The sequence below is a fragment of the Hydra viridissima genome, unplaced genomic scaffold (genome assembly GCF_058129835.1).
Source record: "Hydra viridissima isolate aposymbiotic clone 2 unplaced genomic scaffold, HvirCarnegie_v1 scaffold_6, whole genome shotgun sequence".
NCBI classification, from domain to species: Eukaryota; Metazoa; Cnidaria; class Hydrozoa; order Anthoathecata; family Hydridae; genus Hydra; species Hydra viridissima.
The window spans coordinates 11,177,449-11,193,300 of NW_028324305.1; the positions used below are offsets into that span (position 1 = coordinate 11,177,449).

At 28.3% G+C, this 15,852-nt stretch overlaps 1 protein-coding gene and 1 pseudogene across 4 annotated transcripts; one reads left to right on the forward strand and one right to left on the reverse strand.

Moving 5' to 3' along the window:
* Positions 1–40: 40 nt before the first annotated feature.
* On the reverse strand, positions 41–15,595 carry LOC145189948 (protein yippee-like 5). 4 transcript variants are annotated; one of them, XM_090089922.1, is made up of 7 exons: positions 15,412–15,595; positions 15,177–15,220; positions 12,443–12,482; positions 7,983–8,051; positions 7,085–7,117; positions 5,439–5,507; positions 41–4,491 (listed from the first exon to the last, which is right to left on the reverse strand). In XM_090089922.1, the coding sequence occupies exons 1-7, from the start codon at positions 15,508–15,510 to the stop codon at positions 4,423–4,425; spliced, it is 423 nt and encodes a 140-aa protein (XP_089946048.1). In that variant the 5' UTR covers positions 15,511–15,595; the 3' UTR covers positions 41–4,422. The 4 variants fall into 4 exon arrangements, with proteins under 4 accessions (XP_089946048.1, XP_089946049.1, XP_089946050.1 ...); XM_090089923.1 differs by lacking the exon at positions 5,439–5,507 and having other exon boundaries at positions 4,259–4,491; positions 15,412–15,593; XM_090089924.1 differs by lacking the exons at positions 5,439–5,507; positions 7,085–7,117 and having other exon boundaries at positions 4,259–4,491; positions 15,412–15,594.
* Positions 1,415–3,529, forward strand: LOC149887010 (uncharacterized; annotated as a pseudogene).
* Positions 15,596–15,852: the final 257 nt, after the last annotated feature.

Sequence of the window (15,852 nt, forward strand, 5' to 3'; positions counted from 1 at the left end):
TATGCAAGGAAAAATATTCACAAGAAAAAAGAAATTAGTATATGGGTTAGATCATTATATTTCAACCAATTTCAAGAAAACTTTGTGGGGCACCCATCTCTGACTTTCCTGATTTTTACATATCATTATCTACATTATGTAAATAGGTTATATTTGCAATTTCAGAGTTCCAAGTACAGCGGTTTAGAAATTATAACCTTATAAACACTCTTGGGTGGCCCCCCTCAATTTTTCAAATGGTAAAAATAGACAACTTTAAAGCTTTATAAGTTTTTTCTAACTTTCAACAAGTGACTCATTTTTTCTAGAACTATTTTCTGAGTATATCTGTCTTAAAAATAGTGATTTTTATTAACTTGTATCATATTAGAAAAAAACTATAGCCTCCTCAACTTTGGAAAAATTCTGAAAAATCCTAAAAAATGGCAAAATAAAGTTAACCCTAGTATTTTTCTATTCATCAACGTCCTTACATGTTAGTTTTCTGATTAGCTATTATTGTCTGCAACAAATGGGAAAAATATAAATAGCTTGTTACATTTTAGAAATCAAATATATCTAAAAATGTATTGTCCACTTGACTAAAAAGTCCAATTTTCAGCCATTTGAGAACAGCTCATAAATTTTTTTAACATTTTGTATTGATCTAATATTAACAGCAAATAACACCATTTGGCCTAACTATATAAAAATATAAACATTATAAATGTGTCATGTTCTCAACAAATATGGCAGCATTTTTTAATAACCCTACTTTTCAATAATTAGGGTTGAATTGTGTTATTGGAAACTAGTGCCCCTCCAACCAACCTCCTGGCCCATGTGAGGGATGTAATTTATTTTAAGTCATTTTTTAAAAAAAGAAAGTAATGATTGGTTGCTTCCTCCCTGATCTGGTTATTTTACTGGATAGGAGAACAATTAAAGGAGTAGTAACTATGTAGAGTCCTGCATTATTGCTTAAATGTGATACTTAAAGATAACTTAAATCTTAAAATTGAAATTTAATCATTATTTATTACATTTACTTTTTTATAGTTGACTGAATTGCTAATATTTCAGGCAAAAGTAGGACAGTGGATTCACACATTACTGGCAACATGAATTAGAACAAGACTAATCAAGCCATTATAATATTGATTTATTGTTTTGTTCAAATAAATTTTGTAATAAATCAAAGATTGCTAAAGGAAACCTGACAACTGTCACTCTGGAGCATAATCAACTGAACTCTAATTTAATTTCTGGGAAAAAAAATGTTTTGGTTGTGTAAGAAAAATCAAGAGTGTTGAGGAAGTTGACAAGAGAATGACCCAGATTACATATCACCTGATAACTCTGTTATACAAATTGATACTATAAATCCTTGTTATTAAATTTTGTATCTCTTACTAAAAGATCATCCAGCATAAGTATGCTACAAATAGACCATAAAATAAAAAAGTAAGAAAGTGAAATTGCTAAATGAATCATTTAATACATCTGAACAAGAGGAGCCACAAATTAGTATGTTTAAAACTTTCTCTTTAGATTTTATCATAGAACAGTTTAAACAAAACTTTCATAATGAGATCAATATTTCACAAAAAAGAAAATTGCTCACTTAAGTTCCAGTCCAATGGACTATTTAAGGAAACAATAAATGAATTTAAAACAACTCTATACATAGTGAAGCAAGCTAGAGCTTTGTTGGACGTTAAAGGAGTCCTTGGTGAGAGATCAACAGACATAAGAAATCCTTAAAAATCGACTACTGGAATTTTAAATCAAATTGTCAACTTTTATGAGGATAGTAGCAGCAGGTCAATGCCAAGAGCAAAAGGATTATATCATTTTAAAGATAGTTGATGGTAGACAACACATCAGAAGAGACTTATATTATGTAATCTTTCAGAACTTTACCAGAAATGGTTAGAAGAATCAAAATCCAATGTTATAGTTAAGGTGAGACTGACATCATTTGCTCTTTTTAGGCCACAATATTGTATTGTGGCTGGAAAATCTAGCATGTACACCAGGGCTGTGGAGTCGGTAAGCTGCTGTTCCGACTCCGACTCCTTGATTTTATCATGGACCAACTCCGACTCCCAACTCCGACTCCTTCATAAATAACCAATCTTTAACAACAAATTTACTGTAGTAAAATGTTAACATTGGCTATTTCATCACTATGATACAAATAATCCAACCACTTAGTGCTTTAAACAGTATTTATTAGAAAATAATTTCTGAACAAACAACTTTTCTAAACTCTTGTTATGCAATAAACTCTAATGTTGTCACTAATAACATTATGAATTTGTCAAAATCATGTTTGAAATATTGTCAGTGGGAGAGAAAGAACTTGTTCTTTTTTAAGTTCATATTCTTGAAAAATCTTTTCCACCAAGACCTGAAGAAATTCACTGGTGCCCTCCAGTTGTTGCAAACTACAATTCCCATTATGTCTGGATATCCTACAGCTATCAGAGCACCATGGGGACTTATAGTTTTGTAACAACTGGAGGGCTAGAGTTTGATACTTGTGCTTTAGACAGACAGAACATAAAATATTTTAATTAATTACATCTATAAAATCCATATAAAAATTACGAAACTCCAACTCCACGACTCCAACTCCGGCTCAACAGCCCTGATGCACACAATCTGTGTTTGTATCAACCATTGAAATCAAAATATTATGGTAAAAGCATTAAATGAATTAAATTCAAAAGATCTGATGGCCTTAGCTGTAAGTTCGATAGAAAATAAACCATGTATGTTTCTTGAGTGTGAGAAGTGTCCTGTAAAAGAGAGAATTGAAAAAAATGAAATGAACTGTTATGGGATTCAAGAAATGAATAAACTAGCTAAAAGTCCCAATGAGTTTCTAGAAGAATTAAGAGACAGGTTATATAAACTCACAAAACATTATTGTCAGCAAATTCCAGACATACTCTTTAAAGTAGATAAGAGAAAACTTGAAGCTAAAGAAACATTATGTAAATGGATTTTGCAGAAAATTTTTCATTTATTATACAAGATGAAGTTCAGTATAAAAATAGCCAAGTTAAATTTTATACCACAATATTTTAAAAAATTTTTTGATTAACAATTACCAATTCTAACCAACTGTTTTCAGTCTTTGAAATGATGTTCTTCAGATTTGAATCAAAATTGATAATCATTAACTGAATAGGTATACCTTTTGTTACTGTTTTTTAGGTTTAATTTGAAAAACCTGTGTTTTTATGAAAAAGACTTTAAACCAAAAGCAGATTGGCATATTTTCAGGACTGCATATGGAAAAAGTGCATGTGATGGAATAGGTGTACAGTGAAAAGAGTTTTGCAATAGAAATCTTGAAAATCTTGAATCTAGAAAAAGAGTTTTGCAATAGAAAATTGTATAGAAATGAATTTGTTAAAACAGGAGCTTACTAAATATATTTTTTGAAAAAGAGATTTATGTTAAATTTTTTTAGACCTCTACATTTCTGAAATCTGAAAAGCAAACAGCTGCTATTAAGCATGAATTACTTGCTAAATGATTTGAAAATGTTCCTGTTTTAAAAGGAACTTGCTCATATCATTAATTCTCATGCTGTTTAAAAGCTTATGTAACATCAATGAGCAGTACATTGACATCAAGAGCAGTACATCAGAATTTTGGAAAAAAAATAATTTTGTTTTTGACATAAATATTAATGCTGCACTAGAAATGGTTTTTATAGCAACTATATAAAATTTTGTAAAACAAACTACAAATAGCAGGTTACATCCCACCCATAGGCCAGGAGACTGGTTGGATATTTTACCCATTTGTTGCAGACAATAATAGCTAATCAGAAAACTAACATGTAAGGACGTTGATGAATAGAAAAATACTAGGGTTAACTTTATTTTGCCATTTTTTAGGGTTTTTCAGAATTTTTCCAAAGTTGAGGAGGCTATAGTTTTTTTCTAATATGATACAAGTTAATAAAAATCACTATTTTTAAGACAGATATACTCAGAAAATAGTTCTAGAAAAAATGAGTCACTTGTTGAAAGTTAGAAAAAACTTATAAAGCTTTAAAGTTGTCTATTTTTACCATTTGAAAAATTGAGGGGGGCCACCCAAGAGTGTTTATAAGGCTATAATTTCTAAACCGCTGTACTTGGAACTCTGAAATTGTAAATTTAACCTATTTACATAATATAGATAATGATATGTAAAAATCAGGAAAATCAGAGATGGTGCCCCACAAAGTTAAAAAAAAAAAACAAAAAAAAGAAAATTTTACACTATAAGGTCACTTTATACATAATAATTTAGAAAACATTTTCTAATAACTATCTAAAACCAAATTTTAAGCCTTCAATGAATTTACAAATTTGCATTTAAAAAAAAAATTAATAAAAAATCCGAAAACTAAGAAAAGTTTAAGTTCTCTGAAATTTTCTAATTATGTGCATCATCAATTCCATCTGTTTCATTTACAAGTGCACGTTCCAAGATCACATGTCCTTCCTTCAAAAATAAAGAAAAATTGTTAAAGAACACAAGAATGAACAGAAATGAAAGAAAAACTTATTAAAGAATACAAGAATTAACAAAAAATGAAAAAAAATTGTAAGAAAACACAGGAATTAACAGAAAACAAAGAACAGTTTGTTAAAGAATGCAAAAATTAGATAAAAATGAAGAAAAATATGATAAACAACACAAGAATTAACAAAAAATAAAGAAAATTTATTAAAGAATAAAAGAATAAACTGAAAATGAAAATTAGTTTGCTAAACAACACAAGAATTAACAGAAAGTTAACAATACTGGTAAACCAATATCAATATTTTGTTTACCAGTGTTATTCATTTACTAATATTACCAATTGTAAATATCAGCAAAATTAAAGCAACATCTTTTTAATACTTGCAAATACCTTTTGTAAAGAATTTCTAATGTAATATTTTTTTAGAGATCTAACAATCAAGGTAAAATGTAAATAATATGTGATAAACTATGGTCAAAGTACAAAATTTTGACTAATAGAAAGGAATATATGTTTACATTGATTTTTTCTTATTAAATATTGTGACTTACAGAGTAAAATTTGGCTTAAAAATTATTTAGGTGAGTTCAATTTTTTAAGTTAAGTTTATATTTTTGGTTCAGAAAAACAAAACAGAAAAATCTGGAAAAAAAAAAAGTAAATAAATTGATGCCATTTTTAAGTTAAAAGTGACAATCAATAAAAAAATTTTAACATTTTTTAATTTGAAATTTACAAATATGGGCACAATTCATGATGTAAGTGCAGAACTATTATGAATTCTCTGGAGAATCATTATCTAAATGTAAGCTTTGTAAAATTATTTATCTAGCAATATCAATTTCAAGACTTTACAAGAAAAAATACAACATGGAAATTATAAAATGCAATATTTTTGCCTCAAAAGTGTCAGAAACCAACTCACCTGCAGAAGTAGATAGAATTTTCGTAATTGGTTTGAAAACTCTGCCAGAGATTCTGAGTAGATTAACTGCTGTTAATGGAATTATATTTTTTACCATTACATGCTGCTCATACAACACCAAAAAGACCTCAAATACTCAACAATCTTGTCATGAAATATTTAGACTTAACCAAAAAACAATAGATTTTTTGAAAGCAATACTTGAAAATGATAATAAATTGAGCATAACATTAGCAACAGCTTTTATAAAAAAAACAGGGCTTAAAAACCATGCACAATTATTATTAGCGTCAAATCTGGCTTATCAGCAGAAAATTTATGAAATCTCAAAGATCAAACTCTTAATGTTAGAAGACAGTAACAAACTTAGTTGGGAACAAACAAATGCTTGGCAATCAACTTCCACCCCCAGTTTGTGGAAATGTTAGAGTTAACACCTGTTGCTGCAGTACTTGGTCACACAAATTTACTCATGCACAGTTTGGTTGCCAAGCTTTATTTATTATCAATAATTTTTTTGAAATAATTTTACCACTATACAAGATTGTAAAAAGAAAGATTATCTGTTCAATGAACTGGGTCAGAAGATTATCAAAAGATTATCTATTCAATCTAGTGAGTCAGAAGATTATCAAAACATTGTTTTGTTCAATGTGCTAAGTTACAATAAACCATTGAACTTGCATCCAAAGACAAAAGAGATTATGAGTGACTTAACTTGTAATGCAACAATTGCACAAACTGCCTTGAATATTTTGTATCAGGCTAAAATATTAAATTGCTATCAGTTCTAGTTAGCATTAATTATGTGTCAAAATACCAAATATCAATAAATTCATTATTTTAGAGCTTATTGGCCCAACATTGACCAAGCTGCATTTCCAAAAGCTTGCTACAGTTATATCATGTCAGCTGCTATTGAAAAAAAAAATATCCTGTTATTCTGTTTGCAGTCTCATGATGGAAAGAATTTCAATCACATGATAACTATGAATTACTGGAAATCATATATATATATACATACACAAAAGTTTTCTTGGAAGAAATTTAGTATCGCAGAGCTATCTACTATATACACTGGATGGCAAGAACTTACTATTCTCAGAAAATAAAGATACTCCGCAGCTTCATAAACAGTTTCCACTAGTTAAAGCATCAAAAATAAGTTGTAAAAAAACATCTCTAGAATTGCCTAGCTAAAAAAGCAGCTATAAAATTGTTTTGTCTTAAATAACTAGTTTACAGTAATGAAGAGGTTTAGTAATTTTTCAAGAGTTTTCAAGAGTATAACACTTCCTTAACTAGAAACAAGAAACAAAACCAGTTTTTATAGCATCACAGAAGAATGTTTTCAGCTCCCTCAAAAATGGGAAATTTAATACCAGTAAATTTATAATAAAGACATCAGTTTTTATCTGCTTGCATAGTTGCAAACTATGGTTTATAATAAAATTTTTTAAAATATATATATATATATACTTTTTTTGTGTTCATTTTATATGTAAAAGAGAACTTTTTTTTTCAATTTTTATTTTTAAGGAACACCCTAATGTTCAAAAATACTGGAGAAGTTGTGCAGTATAACAAAATAAAACTTGCAGTTGTACAGTGAATTAAGAGTAAGTTTTTCAAATTTAAATACAAACCTTATACCGTTGATCATCTTCTGTTGCAAATTCCTAAATAGAAAGGTACCACCGAAAAACAAAAAAATTAGTTATGCTGCATAAGGTTGGTTCTTAAACAATTTGTTGTGCTGATTTCAAGCCTATTTTTCATTTTTCTCCATCACCCAAGGTTATGTGATTTTTGTTTAAAATTTGCATCAGAAAATAAAAAAAAATTCAATTCCTAGTAGCACTTCACAAGCATTTTTGGGATACTTTTTTATATGGATTGCCCCTTATTATCATATAGAAATAAAAACAAAAATCTAAAAAAATTTATTTTTATAGTTCTATACATCCCAGCATTTTAATTAGAAGTATTTAACTAATATGTTACCGTTTTCAGATTTGTGATTTTATTAAGGAATTTACTTTTTTTTTCAGTCTCATATTTAAATCAAAAAGCTTATAGGTTTTCTGTATCAAAGAAATGTTTTTTTTGTGAGCTGAAAGTTAATTCACAAAAAGTAATTAAATTCTTTACAATGAAATTTTGCATTTTAATTAATGAAGTAACAATTTTTAGAGTAAGGAAGAAAAGAATTATTTGTAATATCAAGTATTTTATGTTTATGAAAAAATTTAAGAAAACAAAAATTTTACTTAATCAGACTGTTTTAGGTAAGACTATTCTTATCAAAAACAACACTCTATTTCAGTAAAATTGGTGTCTCCTTAAGAGTCAAACAATGCATGACAAAATAATCACTGCTTTATAAAATTCAAAATAAGATATATGGTTATTATATATTATTATAAAACTTGGGCTAATTCAATTAAAAAAGTCTTTATTAATTTGAGATCTTTTTTTAATAGTCCTAGTATAATAAGTCAAAGTTGTAAAAAAGTAAAAACAAAGTGGCTTAAAAAGACTTACATATATCCAGCCCAGTTTTGTTGCACAGACTTTACAAGAAACATCTCTGACCATATGTCTGCCAGTAAGCTAAAACACATACATACATACATACATACATACATACATACATACATACATACATACATACATACATACATACATACATACATACATACATATATATATATATATATATATATATATATATATATATATATATATATATATATATATTAGGGTGGTGCTCAAAAAACTTTTTCAAAGTAAATTGATGGGACAACCTCTATTTTTGTTCCTTTTAGCATAACAAACTTATGTGCAAAATTTGAGAAGGATATTTCATCATTAAGGGGTGCCACACGGGGTTGAAAGTTTCACTAAGGTTGACGCTAATGGCTGTAAGCACTTTAAAAAATTTTTTCTACATAAACTATTTTAATTCAAAAGTTTTTAAATAACAAAGTATTGAACATTGAAAACCATGAAAAAATAACTATAATTTCAATATCATTTTAGTTTTTCATTTTGTTTTGAATGGAAAAATGACTATTTAGTCCTGTTTAACAACAGTGGATTTCTTGGCATCTGGAAACTGTTTTCGATGCTCAGACACAACATGGAGAAGTGCTTGCTTTTGTCCTTCATCTTTTGTTAGAATTTGGTTAAAGTCTTGGATAAGAGCAACTCCTCTCTCTGCTCTGTCATTCACAACGCTCAAACCGGCTACAAAATGCTTAGCTGCAATAAAAACTTGGTCCTCGTTCCACAAAGATGAATCCAATTCGAGCCAAGAAGTTGAGATGCCCAGTATAACAAAAAACCTCATGGTGTTCGAGTTAATGAAATCAGCAAGCTCTGATGATGAAATGTTGTTTTCACGTAGTTGAACACGTTTTGCAGGAATTCCATTTCCAGTTTTTGTTTTCATTGCATTTACCATCTCGTATTTTGTAGCTGCATCAACACGATCATCAAAAAAACTAAAGGCAATCAGTTCCTCACTGAGGTACCACATATGACGAGACAATGCCTTTATCGCTACATTTGCAACATTTAAATTTATTGTCCTGAATTGTGTGAGTCGTTTAAGGCACATGAGATCATTCAGTGGAGCTTGAATGGACAGCGAAGCAGTAAACCATGAGTTGAGATAGACAAAGCAGACAAAAATATTCAAGAAACGTGATAAATTTATTTCACGCTTTGTCATGCGAAACTGGGATCTGAAGAGAAAAATTTTGATTGAATAAATAGCCATGGCCATCCATCTGGCCCGATGCATAGCCCCAGGAGCCATAAAATGAACCCCGCGAGGAGGAATATGACCCAGGTAGATCAAAGACAGTTCTAAAAGTTCCCTATAATCATCACGAGGCTGGTTCTCTGTCAGCAAGCAGTTTTGAATGAAATCAATAGCTTCTTTCATCATTTCTCTGTTGCTGTTAAAAACTAAAGCTGTTTCAGGATCTGATATACCGTCTTCATATCTGTCACGACTGACTTTTCACAATTGAGATATTCCACTGCAAAAATGTTAAAAATGAAAAATTTTAGTTAAAATAATTAATTTGGTAGTCTGATAGTGATAAACATACAAAATGGCGATTGGGTGGCAAATTACAAGGAATTCTGGGATAGAAAAAATAAGTAAGTGGGCTGCAGCTAAGTAATTAATATTTAAGCACTATAAAAATTTAACTATTTGAATGTAACAAATTTCTAAAAATGCTATGAAGTAAAATTTCTGTTTTTTTTATCTGTATTTGGAAATTTATAAATATTTTTCATATACAGAACATTAATTAGTTGATAAATTTAACAACTGGTCAGATTCTCAAAAAAAACATAAAGAGTACACCTCATTGAAAAGACATCTGGTTGTGTTCAAAATGGATTTACAGATAAAAAAATTTATTTAAAGATTTCAATAATATTCAACAACACATTAATTTACACGGCTATCTTTTCTATCGCGTACATGTGGTTTTATCAGTTGGCATGTGGCACCCTTTAATGAAAGAATATTTTTATGAAATTTTGCACATGAGTTCATGAGATCAATAGGAACAGGACTAGAGGTTGTCCCAGACAAAATCTGAACATTTAATTTTTGACTACCACCCTAATATATATATAGATAGATAGATAGATAGATAGATAGATAGATAAATAGATAGATAGATAGATAGATTTATATATATATATATATATTTATATATATATAGATAGATAGATAGAATTCTGAATACATTGAAAGATAAAATATAATTAATAAATGATGAATTATTTGTTTTCAACCACTTAAAACTACATGCTGTGACTGCCAAATACATTTTACATGGCACTTATTTCTTACATTTTTTTGAAAACTCAGATAAGATAGCATTTCATAGAGAAAATGGTCAGCTACATCTTTCAAAATTTTATTGTTAAACTTAGGTGTGCCTTTGCGCTCATTATGCATACTTGAATGAGAATTATGTCTAATACATAGTATTAAACTATGATGTTCCTTTATTTTAAAAGCAGGAAAAATTTAGCTTGGTAAACAAGAAATATAAATCTGATTGCAAAACTCAAATTTCTTCAAAAGATTTTGAAAGTAAATTACAATAGTGCAGAATCTCTATCTGAAAAAGGAAATATAAATCTGATTGCAAAAGGAATTATAAATCTGATTGCAAAACTCAAATTTCTTCAAAAGATTTTGAAAGTAAATTACAATAGTGCAGAATCTCTATCTGAAAAAGGAAACAATTATATGTTTTTCAAAGTTAGACAATGGTGAGGAAAATTAAAAACTTACTCAGGAGAGTGCATACATCGAGAATTAAGTCCAGATTTAGCATGAACTAACATGTAACTAGATCCTATACTAACTCCAGTTAGGCTTAATTGAGTAATGCGATCCTAGCAATTCTTTAATTCTGGAGATTTTTTTCTTCCTTCATTACTCAAATGATCATAAAATCCATCATAAAATCGTTCCTGGGGTGATTCTGCACATATTTCAGAAGAATTACTGTGTAATCTTCTAGATTATCATTAAATAAGAAATCATAATCAGGAGGTTTGTACATAGATACAGAGCTTGAGTTGCTGGAGTTAGGCTAAAATGTTTAGAAATTGTATGTAAATATATAATTGCTTTTTTTATTTAAAGTTGCGTTAACAAATTAATTAATTACATTAAACATTTCTATATCTTATCCCATATTGGTATAGAATTAAAAAAAACCAAATTTATTTTTACTCCACTAGTTTTTTTAAACTGCTATTTTTAGATTTTTTTTTTTAGATTTTCTTGTTTTGTTTAAACACATCACAGTTCGCACAACTTTTTGTTTGATTTGCACAGACACTAATAATATTATGTTAAATGCAGTGACAAAAAGTAGGCAGGGAACACCCACATTTTATTAACTTCATCAATAAATTACAGTAGTTTTAATTATAAGAATAGTTTAAAAAACTGATAATTTATTTTATTTTCAGTTTTGATTTTTAACAACATTAAAGGATTTCTATGAGTGATATGAGTGCATTTATTTGTTGTAGATTTATACAGCATGCCATGAAAATATAATAAAAATAAAAAGCATGAGTAAAGAAGACTTTTAAACTTTTTTAATTGAAATAATAAATAGTATATTCATTAGAAAAGCTGTTGATTGACATGTTAGATATTAAATTACATATAGCATTGAATAATCAAAAGAAGGCAAATTCTGGATTGTTAATAAGCCAAGAACAGAGATCTGTGCAAATCTTTCAATTAAAAAGCCAAGAATGACATGGCTGCTAGAAAATCAAAAAAGTGGCTTAGACTAAAATCCCAACACATTTTTTGAATTGATTTTTGAATTTTATTTGAATTGAGAGAGAGAGAGAGAAAAAGAAAACAAATTGATTGCATGATAAATAAAGTGGCCAAAAACTTGCACACAAAATATTCATGAGGTAAGAAAAGAATATAAGAAAGCAAATAAAGAAAAAAAAAAGCCTTAAGAAGAATAAAAAATACAAAAATCTTAAGAGTAAGTGCAATAAGTGAAAATCTTTATGAATACCTTGCAAATGAAATGCAAAAAACATTATTTAGAACCATCTGGTTCCATTACCCAGTTTAAATTACACCATTGACATGCAGTAGGCTGTTGTGTGTATTTTTTACATTTAAAATCTAGTTTTTTGTAACTTACCACAGTATAATAGAGGTTTAACTAACATGGATAGAAATGTCAAAGAGTTCCAACAAAGTTGAACTTATCAAGCAATGTCAGATTAACAACAGCCATACAACCTCCTAAGGATAATTGTTTTTTTTTTAAATCATTGTGGTCCATATTACATTTATCCATTTAAAGGAGAAAGTAGAATAAACCTTGGTTTGTTAACTTAGAAAAATAATTGATTGTTTTATTGGAATTTTCAATAAATATTAATTTATTACAAGTTAGTTTAAAAAAATAGCTTACCATTACTCGATCTTGAACTTCGCTGCAATTTAAATTAACACTAAAACATGAAAACAGAAATATATTTATACCATATAGCATTACATAGTTTACATGTAACATACTTACGTATTGTATAATGTCTTTCTCAAAAACTTAAAAAATATATTTTTCATTATCTAAAAACGCACATAGGAAAACAAACAACTAAATGATACACACAACAAATACAAATTCTAAAAAATGCACATAGGAAAACAAGCACCTAAATGATACACACAACAAATACAAAAATACTTTTTTATGTGTATTTTATCATTTGTCTTCATTGGAGCCAATAAAGAAGATTAACTAGAGCCTACCTTCTCCTCCTATATTATAGAGCAAAAATGTAGAAGCAGCTTTTGATGTGGAAATCTAAGAATTTATTCTTATATTGCACTTTCTCAAACTCCTTTTTTGTATAAAATGATATGAAAATGGTTTACAGAAGTTCTGTTTGCCAAGGTTCATCTTAGCAAAGACAAGTATCTGAGAATTAGCAGAACTAATATCAGTGTTTTTATCTATGACAATGTTACTTGTATGAGAAAATAATCTCTCAGAAGATGAGATTACACAATAGTAGCCTCTTACAAATCCAGGAAGCTAATGATATTCATTGGAACAATTCTTACACCATAATAATTGACTGCAGATACAAAAATTTTACACTACTCAACTTTAAGTGGTGAATTTTATCAAATAGTCAACCCTGCTAAGAGAAACTTTTACGTGCTCAAAAACTAGAGCATTCAGGTTACAATCATAATCATCTTTCAGTGTGAAAATATGGATACCTAGTGTTAAAAAAGTATTCTAAAAAAATTCTTTTGAGAGATGAATTTACATACTGCTTGGAGTTTATAGCCAAAAATTTTTGAAATCTTTAAATAACGCCTGTGAGATTTTTTTTTTTTCCTTTTTTTAGCTTTATTATTTTTTAAAAAATGTTACTTTTTGCATTTCTATAGGGTAAAACTTATTTTCTGAAAAAAGTTTCTTTAACAAAAAATATTCCAAAATATATGTACAATATTTTTTATCTTAAGAGCTTTTTAGATAAAGTGGTTCCGAATAATTATTTTAAATTATTTACTGGGAAACTCTAGTGTTCTTTGAATACAGTATTAAAACATGCCTAATTTTTCTAAAACTCATGATCAATGTAAAAAATCAGTTTGTAATATGCATGAGGATGATGCTAACCATTTTCAGATTGGAAAACCAATGACAGTAACACTAGAAATGTACCAAAACATTAGAATTTTGACACTAATTCAATTAATCCTTCAACATCCTTCTCACTCAATTGTGACTCCTTGATCTGAAGAATTGCTGGGCTTAAATAAAAGGAAAAATTCCCACTACCAATTCATGACATTTCAACACCCAAATCATTTCAGAAGGCATCCCAGATTGCTGAAAATGTTTGCTCAGAATGTCAATTCTAGGTCATACTCTTTCTTATCACTGCACTTCAGGAACTAGGTATGAAAATTTAAAAAACGGTTTGATATTTTGAACTTATATTTTTAAGGCGTTAAAATAATATTTTATTGGTATTTTATTCAAGTTTTAATCATTTTTAGGACCCTCCATTGCTCAGCAACATTTTAAAGAATCTCTATTCAAAACAATGATACTGATTCAACAAAATACAGGTACTGATTCAACAAAACAATGATTTGAGAAAAATTGGAATTCTGAATCAAATTGGTCCAATACAATAAGTGGAGCCAAATTTTCAGCAAAAGTTTGCTTAAGTAGGTCAAAAAGTAAATGATCATTAACTCAATCATTTAATATGACAAGCATAACTTTAACTGATGCAAACTAGATATGCTAAGTTGTATAGTGTAACACCTTAAGAAAAATGAGTGATATCTCCATTGGTTTAAAAAACTCAATGGTTCTGCTATTGTAAAATTAGGCATAGAAGGAGGAGGGTCAATCCTGAAAATAAGATTTACTCACATTCAACTAGAAGAGAATGAATCTCCAATCTTACAATCCTGTTCAGAAGGCTGCCAAACTAATATCATCACAAACATCAAAAACATCCAGTGTCAAACAATAACTTCTTGTAGTAATTGTTCAAGACACCCCAGAAATACATCATCTCAAAGAAATTTTCAATTTTTATCACTATCTAAGAGAAATTATCTTCTGTGAGTTGAAGCTTACTAATATATTGTGAGGTACTCAATCACACAGTTAACCCCAACCATAAACTTACGCTTGAATCTATTACAATAACAAAGCTCCATTGTAGTGTTAAAATAAATTTCTTAATGCCAATCCAGAAGAAAACAAGAGAAATCTTTAAATAGGTAAATTATAATAACAATCTTATCCTCGAAAACGTTTTGTTAAGTTTTTTTTTATTTTCTTTACTTCTAAAAGCTTACAAATTTTTTGCAATGTTTTATTAAGAAAAATTTTTAGATTTAAATGTGCTGTAATCTTTAGTCACAGCTGAAGGGTTGAAAATATATAGCTATGATTAGCCTGCATATTTTAAGCAACTGTATGAAATATTTTTAAAGTATGTTTACTGTTATTTAATTTTAAAACAAGTTCTTAAATTAAAAGTTTAAGAACTTAAAGAAAAAGTTTTTTAATGTTCAAGATGGAAGCAATTGATTGTTCATGATCATTTCTCTTTTAAAGTTGTCTTTATATATATATATAAGATTAACATAAGATTGCATACACTTTTTTGAATAAGAATGCTCTTCCAGTTGCACCAGTAAACCTCTAGAGAGAATGAAAAAAATATTTTAGGTTGCAGATAAAACATTAGAAGAAATAAATCATTTGGTCAAATATTAACAATAGTATTTAAAATGTATTCTTAAAACTGTTCCAGTTTACAAAAAAACATGTAAATTTCAAAGAGGAAAAGTTCAAAAAATTTAAAAAGCAAAAAAAGTGAAGCAAATTATTACAGTTGAAACGAGTTCCCCTCGGTTGGTTAATACAGTGTCACAATTAGCACATTGAAACAATCTAGAACCACCAGGATGCTCCAGAAAAATACGACCCATTTTATGTTTAAACTATTTGTCTAAACTCTAAAAAACTTTTAATTTAAGCTGAAACAGAAAAATATTATAACTATAAAAATAATAGAATATTAAACAATAACACTTTTAAGAAAAATAAAGAATTTTTGGAAAAAACATTTTATTATGCTATTTTGTTAAAATACTGAGTAATGTGAAAGTAAATGAAAAAAAAACACAATTTTTAGGGATGAAGTTCATTATGAAGAGCAACAGCTATAGCAGAGAAAAAATTGAAGCAAAAGTGTTTGGCTAAAGAATTGAATTGTCTAAAATTGTGTTACCAGAAATTAAAAGACCATTCCCTTAAATACCTTAATGAAA

Bases quoted from the DNA above. Each gene is read 5' to 3' on its own strand.
- LOC145189948 (XM_090089922.1), bottom strand. From the start codon at position 15,510: ATGGGTCGTATTTTTCTGGAGCATCCTGGTGGTTCTAGATTGTTTCAA. The intron at 7,118-7,982 runs GTAAGTCTTTTT...CTTTCTATTTAG, and splicing joins CAAAACTGGGCTGGATATAT to GAATTTGCAACAGAAGATGA. The intron at 5,508-7,084 runs GTTTGTATTTAA...TTCCATTAACAG, and splicing joins AAGATGATCAACGGTATAAG to CAGTTAATCTACTCAGAATC.